Here is a 15,891-nt window from a genome sequence, read left to right as displayed (position 1 = left end):
TAGGAGAGACTTGGGGCCTGAGAACTCCAGGAATGGGAGAGCAAACCTCACGTCCTGGGCCTGGAACAAAGCTGCATGTCAGAGCAAGGACATCCAAGGGCAGGTTAGCTGCCTCAGCAGAGGAAGTAAAATGTCCTGGGGCTGCATTTCTGGGACACTGTCTGTACATTTAAGCCCTTCCCACCCCTCCAGTGAATTTGGCGAGCATTTAACAGCACAGGACATCTGAAATGCAGATGAGAAGTAAAGGTCAGTGGGTGTTTTGAATACTGCAAGGCTCCCAGGGGGTTTTGACCAGGGTCCATAAAGAGGCCTCCAGAATCACTGGGAATGGCCAGGCTGGGCTCCCACAAGGGTGCTGGAGTGGGTGCAGCTGGTGGAGCAGGGCACAACTTGAGACTGTGATTTGAGCCCCTGGGAAATAGTTAGCTTTGTCCTGAGAAATCTAAGCACTCCCCACCCCCAGGCTTTCTCCCTTATCTTTGGTAGGGGAGGACTTAGCCGAGATTCTTCCCTCAGCTTAGGTGAGGTGAGGGTGGCCTAATTCCAAGCCATCACCTGCATGACTGGTCCCTCTTCTAGAACAGAGCCACAAAAGGTAGCTGGGGAGAGGGAGGGAGGTGGGGCAGGAGGGACCCCCAGTGGGACCTCAGGGATAAGAACTCAGGTTCTAGGCTCAGTCAGACCTGAATTCAAACCCAGACCTGCTCTGTGACTCTCTCCAAGCCTCAGTTTCTTCCCGTGTAGAGTGGGGATAACAGGAGCATGTATCTATGGATCTATACACATTCAGCTGCCTACCACGTGCAGGGCTCTGACTAGGTGCTCTGGATAAACCGAGGAGCAAGACAACCAGAGAGCTCTCAATCTTGTGCCAGCCAGTCCTGCTTATGCCCTGCTGATGGCTTTCCAGCTATCCCTCAGGCCTGCAAAGCTCTGGCAGACCAAAGGGCATCCACCAGTCAGTCCCTCCCAAAGCCACTGGAGGTGCCACACCTGCAGGCTGGCCCCCAGCTGCCATCTTGCTGGGGTCCACGGAGGACATGTTGGCTTCCTCCCTCATGGAGGGTGGTGGAGCCCATGAAACTCACACAGTGAGGGGATGCGTGTGACATTTGCTGAAGGAGCCCTCACTCCTCTGAATTGCCGTCACCTCCTGCTGCCACCAGCATGTTGGTCTGCTCTCCGCATATGCAGTTATTCCGGGTGAGCGCCTGTCCTTCCCTGCCACCAATGCCCGGGCGCTGTGGCAGCCGCCTGCATCAGGGGTCATTTTGATTTGGTGCAGTGGGGAGTGTTTGATTGCAGGTGCCCAGCTCTTAAAGTCCAGCCCCAGTAACCCCTGGTCCTATTTGCTCCTCTGCGCTCCTCTGCCTGGCTGGTGCCGGGGGTGGGGTGGTCTCCAGCAGCCTATCCCCACCATCTGCTCTGCTTCCTGCCCTGCCCTGCAGGTCCCAGCTGTCACTCCTCTTTCCTCCCACCCTCTGTCTCTCCATCTCTAGCCAATGTCCCCTCCTCGGAGGCCTTCCTCAACCTCCCATGTAGGAAGAACCCACATCCCATTGTCCCTCTGCCGCCCTGTTCCCCTCACTTTTTCCACTGAGTCCCTAGCGTGGGATTCCGTGTGTTGGCTTTCCCTGCTAGACTGCAGCTCCTGTGGGCAGAGCCCGCCGTTCCCCGTCTCCCTGCCCCTCCACAGACGCCGCAGTGCCCAGTCATATGGTAGCTCCAGAAGCATTTGTTGAAGCAAAGAATGAACGGGTGACGGAGTGAGCAAATAGCTGACAGGTTTGTGGGTGGTGAACAAGACCATCATCAAGGACACGTGCTGTCCTGGGTCCTGAGGGGGCCGCACTGCCACAACTGTGGGTGCCGTCTCGGTCCGTCCTTACAGCTGGTTGGCCAGAGCATCCCTCCTAAACAAATGAAGTGCTGGGACACCCCAAGGTTTGCTAGCCTCCCAAGAGAGACTTAAGCCTAGTTGGGCAGGGGAGTCAGCACACCCACAGCAGGTGGCTCACTCCAAGGGGAGAGGGAGAGGGTGTACTCACTGCCTGTGTATCCTCACAAACTCAGCACTCAGACTTCCCTGGGAAGGTGAGTGAGGAGGAGGAGCTGAGTGAAGAGGAGGAGGAGGTGAGGAGGAGGAGGATGAGGAAGAGGTGGGGAGGAGGCAGGAGCAGGATGCCAGTGGGAACGAGTACCCCCAGCTAGCACTGGAGAGGGTTCGAACCAGAACAGCTCAACAAATGCTTCTCAGAGAGTGTAGACAAGAGGGTATTATAAACATTAAACCTGCTAAGAAACTGGATCTCAAGAGCAGTGGGGACTGGATTTCAGTTGTTGAGAAGCAGTAATTTTGTGACACCATAGAGGAGTTAGCTAACCCTACAGTAGCAATGCTACTGCAACAGAAAAGCATCAAACCTGCATGATTCCTTTAAACTTACACGGTGTTGTATGTCAAATAAATTTCAATGTTAAAATCTCTTTTCGGGGCCTCCCCTGGTGGCACAGACAGTTGAGCGCAGCACTGTGAAGCTGTCAGCAGCCTCTGCAGTGCCGGTTCGATCCCGGCCGGCGAGCGTCCCACATGGCGCGGCAGACCTCTCCTGACTTGCCCGCTGCTCTCCTCAGCGGTGTATTTCGTCAGTCTACCTGTTCCTTTCCCCGTTCTGTCTCTGGTGAATCTTCTCACCCTCCCGCAAATCTGGCCTATACCCCAGTTCTTGTGTAAATTAAATAAATAAATCTTTTAAAAAAAAAAAACAAAAAACAAAAAAACTTTTTTCAACCCTGTAGTTGCAGGCAACAGTTCAGAAGTATAACTTCCCAAACTAGGTGAGATCTGTTGTACCCACTTTTAGTGCCCTGGAATTTTCTTTCTTAGACCTCATTACATTGATCATAATGTGGCTATTTAGTTGATCTGTTTAGTGTCCGTCTCCCTAGAGGAGTGTAAGATCCAAGAAAGCAGGGACCAGGTCTCACTGGTGAACCCCCAGCACCAGTCCAGGCCCTGACCCCCTAGAGATGGGGGGAGGAAGAAGGAGGGCATGGGGAGAGAGGAAGCAGGGCTGGACTCGTGAAGGTGGCATCAATGACTCAGGTCCCTGCTGGTCAGACGCCCTGCTTCTGAGAGGATCCAGCATCCGGGAAGTTGTGCCTTGCTGAGGGCCACTGTTGTCTTGCAGCCTGCCTGCAGCATCGGAGCTGTGACACCTGCGTGTCCTCGGACCTGACCTTCAACTGCAGCTGGTGCCATGTCCTGCAGAGGTTTGTGCCTACACTGACCCCCTAGTCCCGCAGGTGGAGTATGGTGACGGGACACACGGCCTGCCCAGCCTCAGGCCTCCTTGTCACCATGAGATTGTCTCTGGCCACACTGACCCTTAGGACAAGTGTGTCACAGAAGTGCATTTCTCCCTGAGGCCTGTGACCAATCAAGGGGGCTGGATGCAGGGACTCTGTGGTGATGGTAGGCTTCTGGAAGGCCATTTGGGATTCCAGCTACTGCGGCCTCCTCACACCTGGGAAGGGTTGATTCATCCTAGGACAGAGTTTCTCTGAGAGTGGTCCAAAGCTGTGAGGATCACAGTCAGCCAGAGCTCAAGTCACTCATGCAGGGTCCTGGACCCACCCTGGGCTCCTCCCTCGGGGTCTGGGAGATAAACCCCGGAGCTGTATTTTAACACAGTGCTGGAAACAAGTATGAGATCTACTGGCTCAGAGACGCAGGTCATCTGAAGAGCCATGGCTGTTGGGTGAGAGCCCTGTGACCCCAGCATACCACCTGGAGATCTTTCTCAGGCTGCCACAGAGTTTCCTGAAAACCCAGGATGTGGAAATTGCAGGCGCCTGTGGAAAGTTGGGGCAGGAAAGCTGCTTGGTTTGGGAGGCAAAGAAAACCCTGGATGAGATTCAGATTCAGGGAGAAAATTCTTAAATCCAACTCATCTCCTACTCTTTGTTCTGTAATCATTTCCTCACAAATTAAACTCAGAATTAGAGCTCTGTTCTTCTGTCCAACATAAATAAATGGCAGGGGGCAAAAGAAAAAATGTCTCTAGAGACTTGGGCCCCCAGGAGCGTGGGAAGCCTTGAACTCCAGGAGCCTTTAAAGCGATTTTGAAGTCAGAGTCCCTGAGTTCTGTGAAGCTGTCCTGCATTTGTCAGTGTTTCCTTTGCTCCTTTCCAACATTCTGGCGCAGAGATAGTGGCCATTGCTTTTACCCTCCACCCACCTGGCACACAGGACACAGCTGGGCAGGAGGAGAGAGGCCCCCAGGCCTCCCAAGTGTTCTTCCACAAGCTGTGCTCTTAGTCACTCTCTTGGGCCCTCAGTTTGTTTTACTGTAAAATGGGCTGGGGTTCAAGGAGATGTAGGTGAGGAACACCCCAGTTTTCCTACTCCTTAAATACCAACAGCACCTTCAAGTGCCTTCACACGGAAGGCTCAGAGCCTCAGAGGCCGTGCGTGGCACAGAACCCAGGTTGTCCTGCCCAGGCCAGAGCTTGCATTGTGGACCCTCCTGCATTTTCAGTGTCTAGGTGTGGGGAGATGAGCCACACAACCTCGGAGAAGCCCTGGAATCCTGGGACTGGCTGCCACCACATGACTCCACAGCCAACAAGAGCCAGGCCAAATGGAGCAGATGAAAGCAAGCCCTCGCCTTGATACACCCCATTAAAGGCATATGCCCAAACCCCGAAACTATGACAGTTTAATGAGAGTTGGCCTGCATGGGGGAGGGCCTTGCTGTGTTTATGTTAGCTGCAGGGTGCAGAAGCACCCTCAGAGAGCTGCAAGGCCGAGATGGGACCTCCCGTCTCAGAGGCCTGCAGGCCTGGCTCCCCCCAGTGCAGGTTCCTCCTTGCTACCTCTCTGGAGCTTCAGCTCCAAGTGAGAACTGACATCAGGGCCTCAAAAAGCAGATGACAGGTCAGGTGCAGTGGGCAGGCTACTATGGCCTCTCCCACCAATGGCTGCTTTAAATCACCACATGGGGTCTCTCCCTCCCCCGCTCTGTCTGCTGCATTCCTGGAGTGCTCCCCTCCCTGCATTGGAGACAGTTTCTGCTAGCACAGCAGGTATCTGCTTTTCATCCCTCATGGCCCCCTAATGGCCTACTCTGAAGTCTAAGGGTGACTTCAACACCAGGATTTGATCCAGGAAATGGGGGTCAGAATCCTTGCCTTAACAGTTGTGAGGGTCTGGTGAAAAGGTGCAGGAGTAGCATGAGGGTGCTGGGGCAGTGCCTTGCATTCAGGAGATGCTCAATAAGTGACCATTTCTCATGCTCTCCTCCTCTGAATCTGGGTTGGCTGGCTCAGGTTTCAAAGGTGATGCTCTTAGACTTACACTGAAGGCTCCATCCTTGGAAGCATTAGTTCCCAGCTCCCAATGGCCCCCCTAATACTCCATCCCCCACATGTGGGCCCGGAGGACCTGAGTGGGGAGTGTGGATGGCTTGGTTTGGCCATCGCTGCTGCAGGAGGAGCAGCCTGCAGCCTGAGGAGGCATCTGGAAAGGAAACACGGACAATCCCTGGAAAGCCTTGGTCCTTGGTCTACTGGGTCTTGGGCAGATGAAGGGCGATTGCTGGTGCAGACAGTTAACCAGCCACGGGTTCCTACTCAGCTCTGGTGGCTTGGGATGTTATTCTTCCCAGACCGCTGTCCCCAGGCTGGAGGAGAGCTTGGTGGATTCTTGGCACCAAGAGTGATGAATGGAAAAGTGATCGTGGTGCTGCGGAAAACATTCTCTGGTCCATCCTGTGCCCCCACCCTTCCCCAGGGGAGCGCTTGGCAGCTTCCAGCCCAGCTGAGCTGCACAGTATCCTCTGGGCCCCTTGTCAGCAGTTTTTATTCTCTCCCAGCCTCTACCCTTTAATGATCATACAAGGGTTTTGGCTAATTTTGCTGATGTCCACCTTCAGCCCTACCGCTCCTTGCCAATTTTAGGCCCCTCCACAAAGAAGGGGGGTTCTGTAGATGAGCCAAATTTTTCCAGATGAGAACATTTGTGTAAATTCCCTGGATTCTCAGCCATTTCACACAGCTGAGAGTCAAGGGACTTTAAAGGTCATAAGAGGTCATGCAGTCCGACTAACCCTACACGTATCCAGGCAGATGTGGCCTTAGTCCTGGGAGCTGGGTCAGGAGGAGGGTGGGAACACCACAAACCCCTTCCGCTCTTTCTGGATAAGGAGTAGAGGGGGTAGGAGGGCCCGAGTCCTGATCCCACAGCCCCTGCCAGGGCGCCTAACCAGTGACCTTGGGGAGCTTGACCCCCTTGAACATTAGCTCCCTCTTCACTATCATTGGAGAGATGTTACTGCAGAGGGGGCTGTAGGGGGGAGGGTTCCTCTCTCAATTCCCTTACACATCTGACTCTCTGGTTCCCTGCAGATGCTCCAGTGGCTTTGATCGCTACCGCCAAGAGTGGCTGACCTATGGCTGTGCCCAGGAGGTGAGGCTTCAGGGAGCCAGCTTGTGGAAAGAGCTGGACTAATACCCGGGCCCTTCTCAGTAGCTCTTCTAAGGAAGAGATCTTGGTGAAGTCCCCCTCCACCTGGGATGGTCTCCAGGCTGCTCAGAGGCAGTTAGACCAGCTGTGGTGGTTTACGGGCTCTGTGGGTCCACTTCTGGTGACTCAGCATTAAGAATCCTGGGTCCTTGCAAAGGAACAAACATTGGGACCTCAGCTGCAGCTGGATCCTCTGGGAGTCTGTGTGTAGTAGCAGTCATTTTGGGATTGAGGAGGGTTATTCCTGCCACATTTAGAATGCCATATAGGTGCCTTCCCACTGCTGGAATTTTCTAGAAATTTCTTAACACAGGGTGGGAAGCTTCTTGTTCTCACACTTGTGCTAACACAGATCCTTTCATCCATACATCCCTTCCCCTACCCCCACCCCTTCCTCTCTCATCCCTTCATCCCTTTTTTTTTTTTTAAGATTTATTTATTTATTTATTTATTTATTTATTTATACAAGCATTGAGTACAGTCAGAAGCGGGGGAGGGTGAGAGAATTCACCAGAGCCAGAGCGGGGAGCAGAGCAGGCAGAAGGACCGAAGCACACTGCTGAGGGGAGCAGCGGGCGGCAGGAGAGGTCTGCACGCCATGTGGGACCCTCCTCTGGTGGCCGGGGAGCAGCCGGGGATGGAACCGGCGCTGCAGAGGCTGTGGGCAGCTTCGCAACCCAGCGCTCAACCGATGCGCCACCGGGGAGGCCCTCTCATCCCTTTTGCATCGCAAGCACATCACCACTGCCCTGCATTTGTTAATCTTTTTTTTTTTTTAAAGATTTATTTATTTATTTATACAAGCACTGGGTACAGTCAAAACCATGGGAGGGTGAGAGGATTCACCAGAGCCAGAGCGGGGAACAAAACAGGCAGAAGGACCGAAGTACACTGCTAGGAGAGGTCTGTCGCGCCATGTGGGACCCTCGCTGGCAGTGGGGGATCGAGCCGGCACTGCAGAGGCTGCAGGCAGCTTCGCAGCCCAGCGCTCAACCGCTGCGCCGCCAAGGGAGGCCCTGCATTTGTTAATCTTAACATGACCTTAGGGGCTGGGAACCAGTGTCCCCACTGATCAGAGTGGGGAAACTGAGGCTCAGAGAAATCAAGTGATTTTGTTAGGGGGAAAAGGATTCATAAGTCTCTTTAAAGCGCGCGGGTGAGGACCCACAGCCAGGAACCCGTTTAATATCGGGGCTGCTCTATAACAATTTGACCTGCATCTCATGGCCAGTGAGATAGTGAAGGTGCCAGGCCCAGCACTTAAAGGTACCCCCCAGGCCCACTCTGTGCGTGCACCAACATCTCTTCATCTATAAGGCGAGGTGAGCTGTCTTTCTGGCCTTAAAAAAATCTCGTCCACAGACCCCATCTAATGCTGGCTCTTAGAGAAGGATCTGGGTTTGCTCTATATATTTTTTTTCTTTTTTAAAGATTTATTTATTTATTTATTTTTATAATATAAGCACTGGGTCCAGTCAGAAGCGCGGGAGGGTGAGAGAATTCACCAGAGCCAGAGCGGGGAGCAGAGCAAGCAGAAGGACCGAAGTACACTGCTGAGGGGAGCAGCGGGCGGCAGGAGAGGTCTGCGCGCCATGCGGGACCCTCCTCCGGTGGCCGGGGAGCAGCTGGGGATGGAACCAGCGCTGCAGAGGCTGTGGACAGCTTCGCAACCCAGCACTCAACCGCTGCGCCACCGGGGATGCCCTGCTCTGTATATTTAACACTGACATCTCAGTTCCTTCCTTGAGAACAATTTGACAGAGAAACTGTCCTGCAAGATAAGACACTTAAAGAATGGGGCGGAAGGCCTAGGGACATTCAAGGTCCAGCTCTGGTGTGACCATGTTAGACTGCACACTGGCACCTTAAGTTTTCTGGTGTCCCCTCCATCCTCCCGTTTGAGGGTTCTGCTGTGTGGCAAGCCTGCAGGCGAGGCCTCTGCTCAGGGCACCGCCTGGTCTCTCTTGCAGGCAGAGGGCAGGACGTGTGAGGACTTCCAGGATGAGGACCACTACTCGTCCTCCCCCGACAGCTCCTTTGGCCCCTCTGACGGAGACCTCACCACCACTTCCTCCTCCCTCTTCATTGACAGCCTCACCACAGAAGGTGAGGCCTGAGGGTGTGGGTGTGGGTGTGTGCCCCCCATAGGGAAGAGCCCTGTGTAGTCACCATCCCCAACAGGGATTATCTCCAAGGATAGGCTCTCCCTGTCCTGTCACAGATGAGGGGCCTGAGGCTCAGAACTCGGGTCACTTGCTGGTGAGAAGCAGAGTCAGGTTTAGAAAATTAATGTCCTTGCTCAATACCTGGTATTCCATATCATCCCTCACAGGACCTGCGGGGTCTTATCACCCTGTAGCAGGTACAAACTCAGTCCACGCACTAAGATGTGAGAGAAAGCAAAATCCTTTTTTATGACTTTGCTTCTGGCTCTCACCCCTGGGTCAGCTGAAGTGGTGAGGGCACTTGTGGGCTCTTTGCTGCCTCCCCTGAGCCAGATACTTGCGTAAAAAAGGCAAAATGGAAAGGAGGAGAGAAGAAAAAGCTGATATTTTAAGACATTATTTAGCAACTGTTCCATTTCATAACTACGGAGAAGTGCCTGTAGGACAAAGTAGGTTACTCAGGGTTGCATGCAGGCTAAGTGGTAGACTGTTCTTTCCATGGGTTCCCTGTCTTTCCAAATGTGGCCTAGCAGACTAGAACAGGACAACCAGAACAGGAACCCATGGGTCTGATCGAAGGGAACTTGTAAAGTGAATGAATGATAGGAAAGGTGACATGGTGGGGCGGATCACTGCTGTGCAGGCTGCTGCTGTCATGGGGCATTAACACTGCTCAGTTCTCCTAACAATGCAGGGGCCCCTTGCCCTCAGGGAGTCCAGGGTCACCTTCCTGTTAAAGGAAACCATTTGAAGGAAGAACTCCCTGGCCAGTCACTGCTCAGTTAACCCCATGTGCTTACTGAGGGCATGTCCTGAGCCCTGTGCTTGGGGGTTTACCATCTGGTGAGCCACAGAGCTGAGCAGGCCAGCAGACAGCTGTGGTGGGTGCGGAGAACCCAGCCCTCTGCATCTGGGGATGCGGCTCAACTCCTGCCACGTAATGATGCATGGTAGGCTCCCCCATACAGAGTCAGGAGCGCCCTGTTTGCCAGTTTTATTACCTGTGCATCTCCTGCCAGTCAGAAAGGTGTCTCACTTCTGTTTATGGCACACTAGTCCCCAACAGGGAAGATCAGAGAAAGTGGGGACATTATGGCTCTGTGTCTTCCCGGTCCTGGAGGAGGTGGCAAAGATGTTCAAGTTACTTCTGTCTGTCTGTCTATGTATGTATGTATGTATCTATCTATCTACCTACCTACCTACCTATCCATCCATCCAACCATCCATCCATCCGTCTGTCCATCCATCCATCCATCTACCTACCTAGCCATCTATCTATCTGTCTATCTATATATATTATTTATTTATCCAAACACTGGGTACAGTCAGAAGCAGGGGAAGGTGAGAGGATTCACCAGAGCCAGAGCGGGGAACAGAACAGGCAGAAGGACCGAAGTATACTGCTGAGGGGAGCAGCGGGCGGCAGGAGAGGTCTGTCACGCCATGTGGGACCCTCGCTGGCAGTCGGGGATCGAACCAGCACTGCAGAGGCTGCGGGCAGCTTCGCAGCCCAGTGCTCAACCGCTGCGCCACCAGGGGAGGCTTATACTCACATATATAAAATTAAGGCTGCCTTCCCCCACACATATATAAAATTAATGCTGCCTTCCCCCACACCCAATTTTCAAGGCATCATGATGGGAGGACTTAGTCACCCTCCTGCCTGTACCATGACAGCTGCTCAGGGAGACTGGCAGCTATGGGAGCCAGATAAAGAGTACCCCACAAAACTTGTCTTGGGTCCAGGGAGACGCTGAAGACAAAGGGGATACAATGCTCCAGCCACTCTGCCAATGCTCTGGAGGGCAGGGAGCAGAGCAGATAGTGGGGACAGGCTTCTGGAGGGGGTGACCCCCCTGGCACCAGCCAGGCAGAGGAGCACAGAGGACCGGGGGTTATGGGAACTAGATTTTAAGAGCTGGGCACCTGCAATCAAATACTCACCACTGCACTGAACCAGAACGTCCCCTGAGTGCAGGCAGTGGCCACGGTGTTGGTGGCAGTTGTGGACTGGGCTCCAGTGGATCTTGAATGGTCTGGATTCTAAACAAGTTGATTTAAATCCAGTTAATTTGTCCACAGATGTTTAGAGTTACTCTGGATTACTTTCATTACTTCCACCTTGAGGTAACTAAGCAGACCCCTCGCCTTCTACCATCACACTGCTGTGTGACTTTGAGCAAGTCACCTCTCCGCTCTGTGCTAGGGAGGTTGACTAAGCTTTTCCAAAGTCTGCCTGGACCTAAAGAGCAACAGCCACCATGATTCCACTAACCACGCACCTTTTCTCCTTTCTCCCTGAAGATGACACCAAGGTGAACCTGTATGCGGGAGGGGAAGGTGAGTACGGAGCTACCTGCCCCTCTTGGTTCGACACACCCCAACGAGGTGCAGCAGACCCCTGGCCTCTGCTTTTGTTCCAAGTGGGGTGGGGGCAATAGGGAGCAACAGCAGCTTGAGCTCCCCAAATCTCCTTCTGGGTGGGAAGGCAGGGGGGCATCTGGGCACAGGCCCCTAGAGTAAAGGAACATTCTGCATCCGCACATTTGTCATTTCAACTGGGAGTCTCCTCTAGTACCTCCCCTGGCCTCCCTGCTCCTGAACATTCTCAGCCCTGAAAGAAATGAAGGAGGAAGAAGGGGCTGCCTAGTGGTCTCGGGCTTCTCCTCCCCACGTGCCTCATAGCGAGAGGTGAGAGCAACTCGTCTCATACCAGGTTTCCTTTGATGCCCAAACTGTGTTGGCAGAGAGTACACAAAAGTTTCTCACCACAGTTGTTGCAGCATACCGGAAGGTGGGGTACCCTGGCCCCAGGGTCCTCTGGGAGGATAGTGTCTCTGATGATATGAGGTGGCCCTACCTCTCCTGCCCTTTGCCTGAGCCAGTTCCCAACATAAAGGGGAGCTGGAAATGCCGTCTAACTCCAGAGCCTGGGAGGTTGTTATCTGGGGTCTCCCCCCAGAGACGGAGCCATACTCCTCTGTAGCAGGTATGAATGGGGTGTTCCCCTTGCTCTACACTACGAGTTCATCAGCCCAGGCCTGACCCTCAGATCATCGGGGCACTTCAGGCTGCATGCTGATGACAGGGCAGGGGAGCCCTGCTTGGGGCTGGTCATGTCAACTCTCCCACCTGTGGACAGACAGAGGCACTAAGCAGGTACTGGGCTGGCTGCCCTGGGACATTTCTCTCCTGAACAATTTCTCTCTAGGATACTCTGCTTACAGACAAGGGGAGGACAGAGACAAAGATTTGGGATGCATGTGACTCCCTATTAAAACCCCTCACCCGCTGTTGGTCCCCATGTTCCCACTAGTATAGAAAAAGGAATCCATATTTCTGAGGTGTGCTGATCTCCTCTGCTGCGTTATCCCACATCCCTTTAGAGTAGGGAGAAGACGCAAATAGCAACCCTGCGTAATACCAGACAACCAGGCTTCATAGCGGTTGGCGCTGTGTCCTTAGCAAATCATTCCGCTCTCCATCTTTCCATTACCTCAGTCGTACAAGAAAGGAGGCACTGCATGAGCTGCCAGCTTGTTGGTCTATGGAAATATTCAGTCTCCTCCTTGGGCTGTCCTTCAAACACTTGGGATGTTCTCAGCAAGTACCTGCTGGTTTTCAGTCTTAGTTCATTTCTTTTATTGGGCTCCTGGGTCTGCTTTTTTTAAAGTGCTGGGAACACAATGATGAATAAGACACTGTCCCTGGCCTCCAGGAGGTCACAATCTAGTGATAGTGACAGGTGAAAACATGGTCATTTTGCTACCATAACAGCTAATATTTTCTCATCCGAGATACCAGTCATGGTCCTCAGAACTTGACCTGAATTAGCATGTCTTAAACTCCTTAGTAACCTCCTCAGGTAGTTATTGTTATCCTTGTTTCTACAGAAGTGGTAACTGAGACTCAGAGAGGTTAATTAATTTCCCCTAGGTCACACAGCTAGTAAGTGGTAGAACCTAGACTTGAACCCCAGTAGTTAGATACCAAATCCCCAAATCTTTCCCATCACATGCCCTTTGTGAATTCTTTAAAAGCACTATGTGGCATGCATATTAAAGAGAACTTTTATGGTCCTTCTTAGGTATTTGGGCAACTTTTAAGTGGTTTTGCAAAACCACCTGAACTGTGCCAAGAACATCAGCACCACACTCGTGTATTTGATAAGTAGACCAGAACAAACTGTCGGCTTTCATCTCTGGGACCTTGTCAGAACCAAGGAATCCACCACCCCACCTTCTCTCTCTCCTGCCCTAACTTAGGTCTCTCCACAGGGCTTCAAAACAACCTGTCCCCCAAGGCCAAGGGCCCCCCAGTGCACCTGGGCACCATTGTGGGCATCGTGCTGGCAGTCCTTCTTGTGGCGGTCATCATCCTGGCTGGAATCTACATCAACGGCCACCCCACCTCCAACGCTGCACTCTTCCTCATCGAGGTCAGTGTAGAACGTGGCCACAGCGCCACGCTGCTTCTGAATTGTGTTTCCTGGCCCTCGGCGCTTCCCTCTCTGTCTCATCCCTCACCTGCCGCATGCCTGCCTCCTGTTCCCACCCGCTCTCCGTCTGGCATGTCTCACGCTGGCCGGCTCCCTTTCTCCCTAACCCCCAGGGCTCCATACCTCAGAACCCCTCCAAAGCCCCATCCTGTTGAATAGTCCATCTGCTTTTCCTGCCCCATTTGTGAAATGAGAAGAGCCCCCAGAGGAAAGGAGGCTGCAGTGCCACACGGAACCTGCTTAGTGGCTGTGCAGCCAACGCCTGCTGACAGCAGCACTCATGCAGAGCCATGACCGAACCAAGGTCTCTGCCTCTTTGTCTGCCATGAGGATTTTTCAGATTTGAATTGACAAACCGTAACGTTAACGAGTAGCTTTCTCTGGAAGTTGTATTTGAGGATGCTATGGATTTGTTTGCCTCAGAATCCAGAAGAGCCACCCTGGGGTGCAGAGTGGGAAGCAAGGCCAGCCGCCTCCACCCTGGGCCACAGCTCAGCGGCTCTTGGCCGCCTTCCATGCTTAGCTTCGCACTGGCTTTCCTCATGGCATGGCGGTAGCACCTCTGTGACCACAGTCACCCCACATAGGTCATGACCCCTCAGGCCTCATTACCCAGAGGCCTCATTTGTTCCTTCTTCTTTACCTAGGTTCCCCTCCTGCCTTGTCTTGTCATTCTTGCCTTAGCCTGCCTGGAACCACCTGGCAGGTTCCCAGACCACAAGGGTGTTGGCAGGGCAGGAATCTGCATTTTAATGAGCTCCCAAATGACTCTGATGAGGACCTGTTGGCATTTCTAGAAGTTCCAGAGCATTCCCTCTTTTACCCACTCCCCCACTTTCCACAATATCAGGGCTCCCCTCGGTTGAGGCTGAGCTCCTCACCTTTGTGTCCTCACATGCCGAGGGCTAAAATGACCTTCCTCCAAACTCCTGGGCTCCCAGCAGGTTTCCCAGTCAGTGGTTGAAGGATCGTAGTAGGGGGTCTTCTGGGGAGGGGGCTCTGAACTTCACCACCTCACAGTTGTGCCCAGTGTCCTTATGAAAAAGCCAGCACTGTCCCTCAGTGGTGGCGGGTATGTGTGTGCGTGTGTGCATGTGTGTGTGTGTGTGTGTGTGTGTGTTTAGCTGCTGACTTTGTGTCTGTGCCCCTACCCCACAGCGGAGACCTCACCACTGGCCTGCCATGAAGTTCCGCAACCACCCCAACCACTCCACCTACACAGAGGTTGAGCCCTCGGGCCACGAGAAGGAGGGCTTCGTGGAGGCTGAGCAGTGCTGAGAGCGCCAGGCCTCCCTCGGAGGGTAGGAAGGCCCATGACCCCCCAAAAGATGAGTCCAAGCAAAGTGGCCCCCTCGGGACATACCCTGGCTGGGAAGATGAGCAAGTAGCTGGTGTTGCCAGAACTATAGGGTGGCCAGCTCACCCTGATACTGAGGTGGGGACAGAAAAGCAACTATATTGAGTTTTTAAGAAACAATAACCTAATTTCATCCTGTTTTGGTGCCAGAGGTGCCCCCTTGTGAGTCTCTCGATGGTCCACTCTGTAGCTACCCCAGAGGTCCCCTCCCACCTGGAGTTGGCCAGATGCTCTGTTCCCGGCCACCCAGTGCCCTTGCTTATGGCACAAGAGGACTAAGCTCTAGATTGGGACAGTGCAGTCCAAAGTCCATAGACTCAAGAGCTGGTGCTCATGGCTATGGATTCGGGGTATTTAGTCACAGCTTCCGGGCTCTGGAAGTCTGGAGAAGGAGTTTCCTCCATCTGTAACCACAGGCCTGACTGCATTCGCACTTACGCCAGCCACTGAGTGGCCTGTGTCACGAGAGGGAAGTCAAATGGGAGGAAAGAAAATTGCATTTTTAGGCTTTGCTTCCCCAACCTGCCGATTCTGCTAAGAACCAGTACTCTTCTGCATGGAACATGTGTGCTGCCCGCCACCCATCCTCTGTGCCACCTGAGCCCACCTTGACCTGCCAGCTGTGCTGTGGGCGGCCTCACCTGCCCATGGGGTCTTTAACTGATGGCACACTAAGGGTCCCTTCTAGTCACTGGCCTGCCCTTCTGTCAGTGCCAGTGAGTACCTCCAAAGGCAGGGCTTACCTGATTCATGTTTTTACTCCCTCTGAGCTGGATTCTATTGCCATTCAAGATCAACTGGGTGGCAAGAGGGCTTCTGGCTACCTGAGTTGGATTCCATTGAGAAGCAAAGCCGCCAGAGGGCTCAGGTCACAGGAAGCTGTCACGAGAAGGAGGCACTTGCTACACAAAACCTTGACCTGGGAAGTTGCTTCCTTTTCTCCAGATCTGCCAGAAGTTTTGGGGGGCAGATGGCTTAGTCTCCCAATCTTCACCTGGCTTTAAAGGGACTCTGTGCCAGGGATGAGTTGGGCCTGTACCTGAAGATGATTTAAAATTAAAACCATAACTCACCCTCATTCAAAGTAAAAAAATAACAGCAACAAATAAATGTTAAATCATTCTCTGCATGGTCACGCCCTTTCGTGCATGTCACCAGGCTGCTGTGAAGGGGCACAGGCCCCCCGAGGTGACAGGAGGGGGTCAGGATTAACTGGACTCTTGTCGTTTATCCTCGGTGAGGATCTAATGACAATCAGGTGGACATATGGACCTCAGCTGTAAACACGTATCCCCATAAACCAGACTCGGAAGCACTGTGGGGAGGGTCAGAATTTAAAACC

The 15,891-nt window shown here is 53.2% G+C and overlaps 1 protein-coding gene across 1 annotated transcript in view; it reads left to right on the top strand.

The window, feature by feature from the left end:
- PLXDC1 (plexin domain containing 1) overlaps positions 1-14,470 on the top strand; it is a gene marked incomplete at both ends in the record, with an annotated part of 54,339 nt that extends 39,869 nt beyond the window's left edge. Inside the window, 6 exons of the mRNA XM_084237050.1 lie at positions 3,195-3,276; positions 6,412-6,472; positions 8,500-8,635; positions 10,999-11,034; positions 12,972-13,132; positions 14,351-14,470. Coding sequence (XP_084093176.1) covers positions 3,195-3,276; positions 6,412-6,472; positions 8,500-8,635; positions 10,999-11,034; positions 12,972-13,132; positions 14,351-14,470 — 596 coding nt within the window. The remainder of the gene's footprint in view (positions 1-3,194; positions 3,277-6,411; positions 6,473-8,499; positions 8,636-10,998; positions 11,035-12,971; positions 13,133-14,350) is intronic.
- Positions 14,471-15,891: the final 1,421 nt, after the last annotated feature.

The sequence above is a fragment of the Talpa europaea genome (assembly GCF_964194135.1).
Source record: "Talpa europaea genome assembly, chromosome: 7".
In the NCBI taxonomy this organism is placed as follows: Eukaryota; Metazoa; Chordata; class Mammalia; order Eulipotyphla; family Talpidae; genus Talpa; species Talpa europaea.
This window is presented reverse-complemented; position numbering and strand designations above follow the sequence as displayed.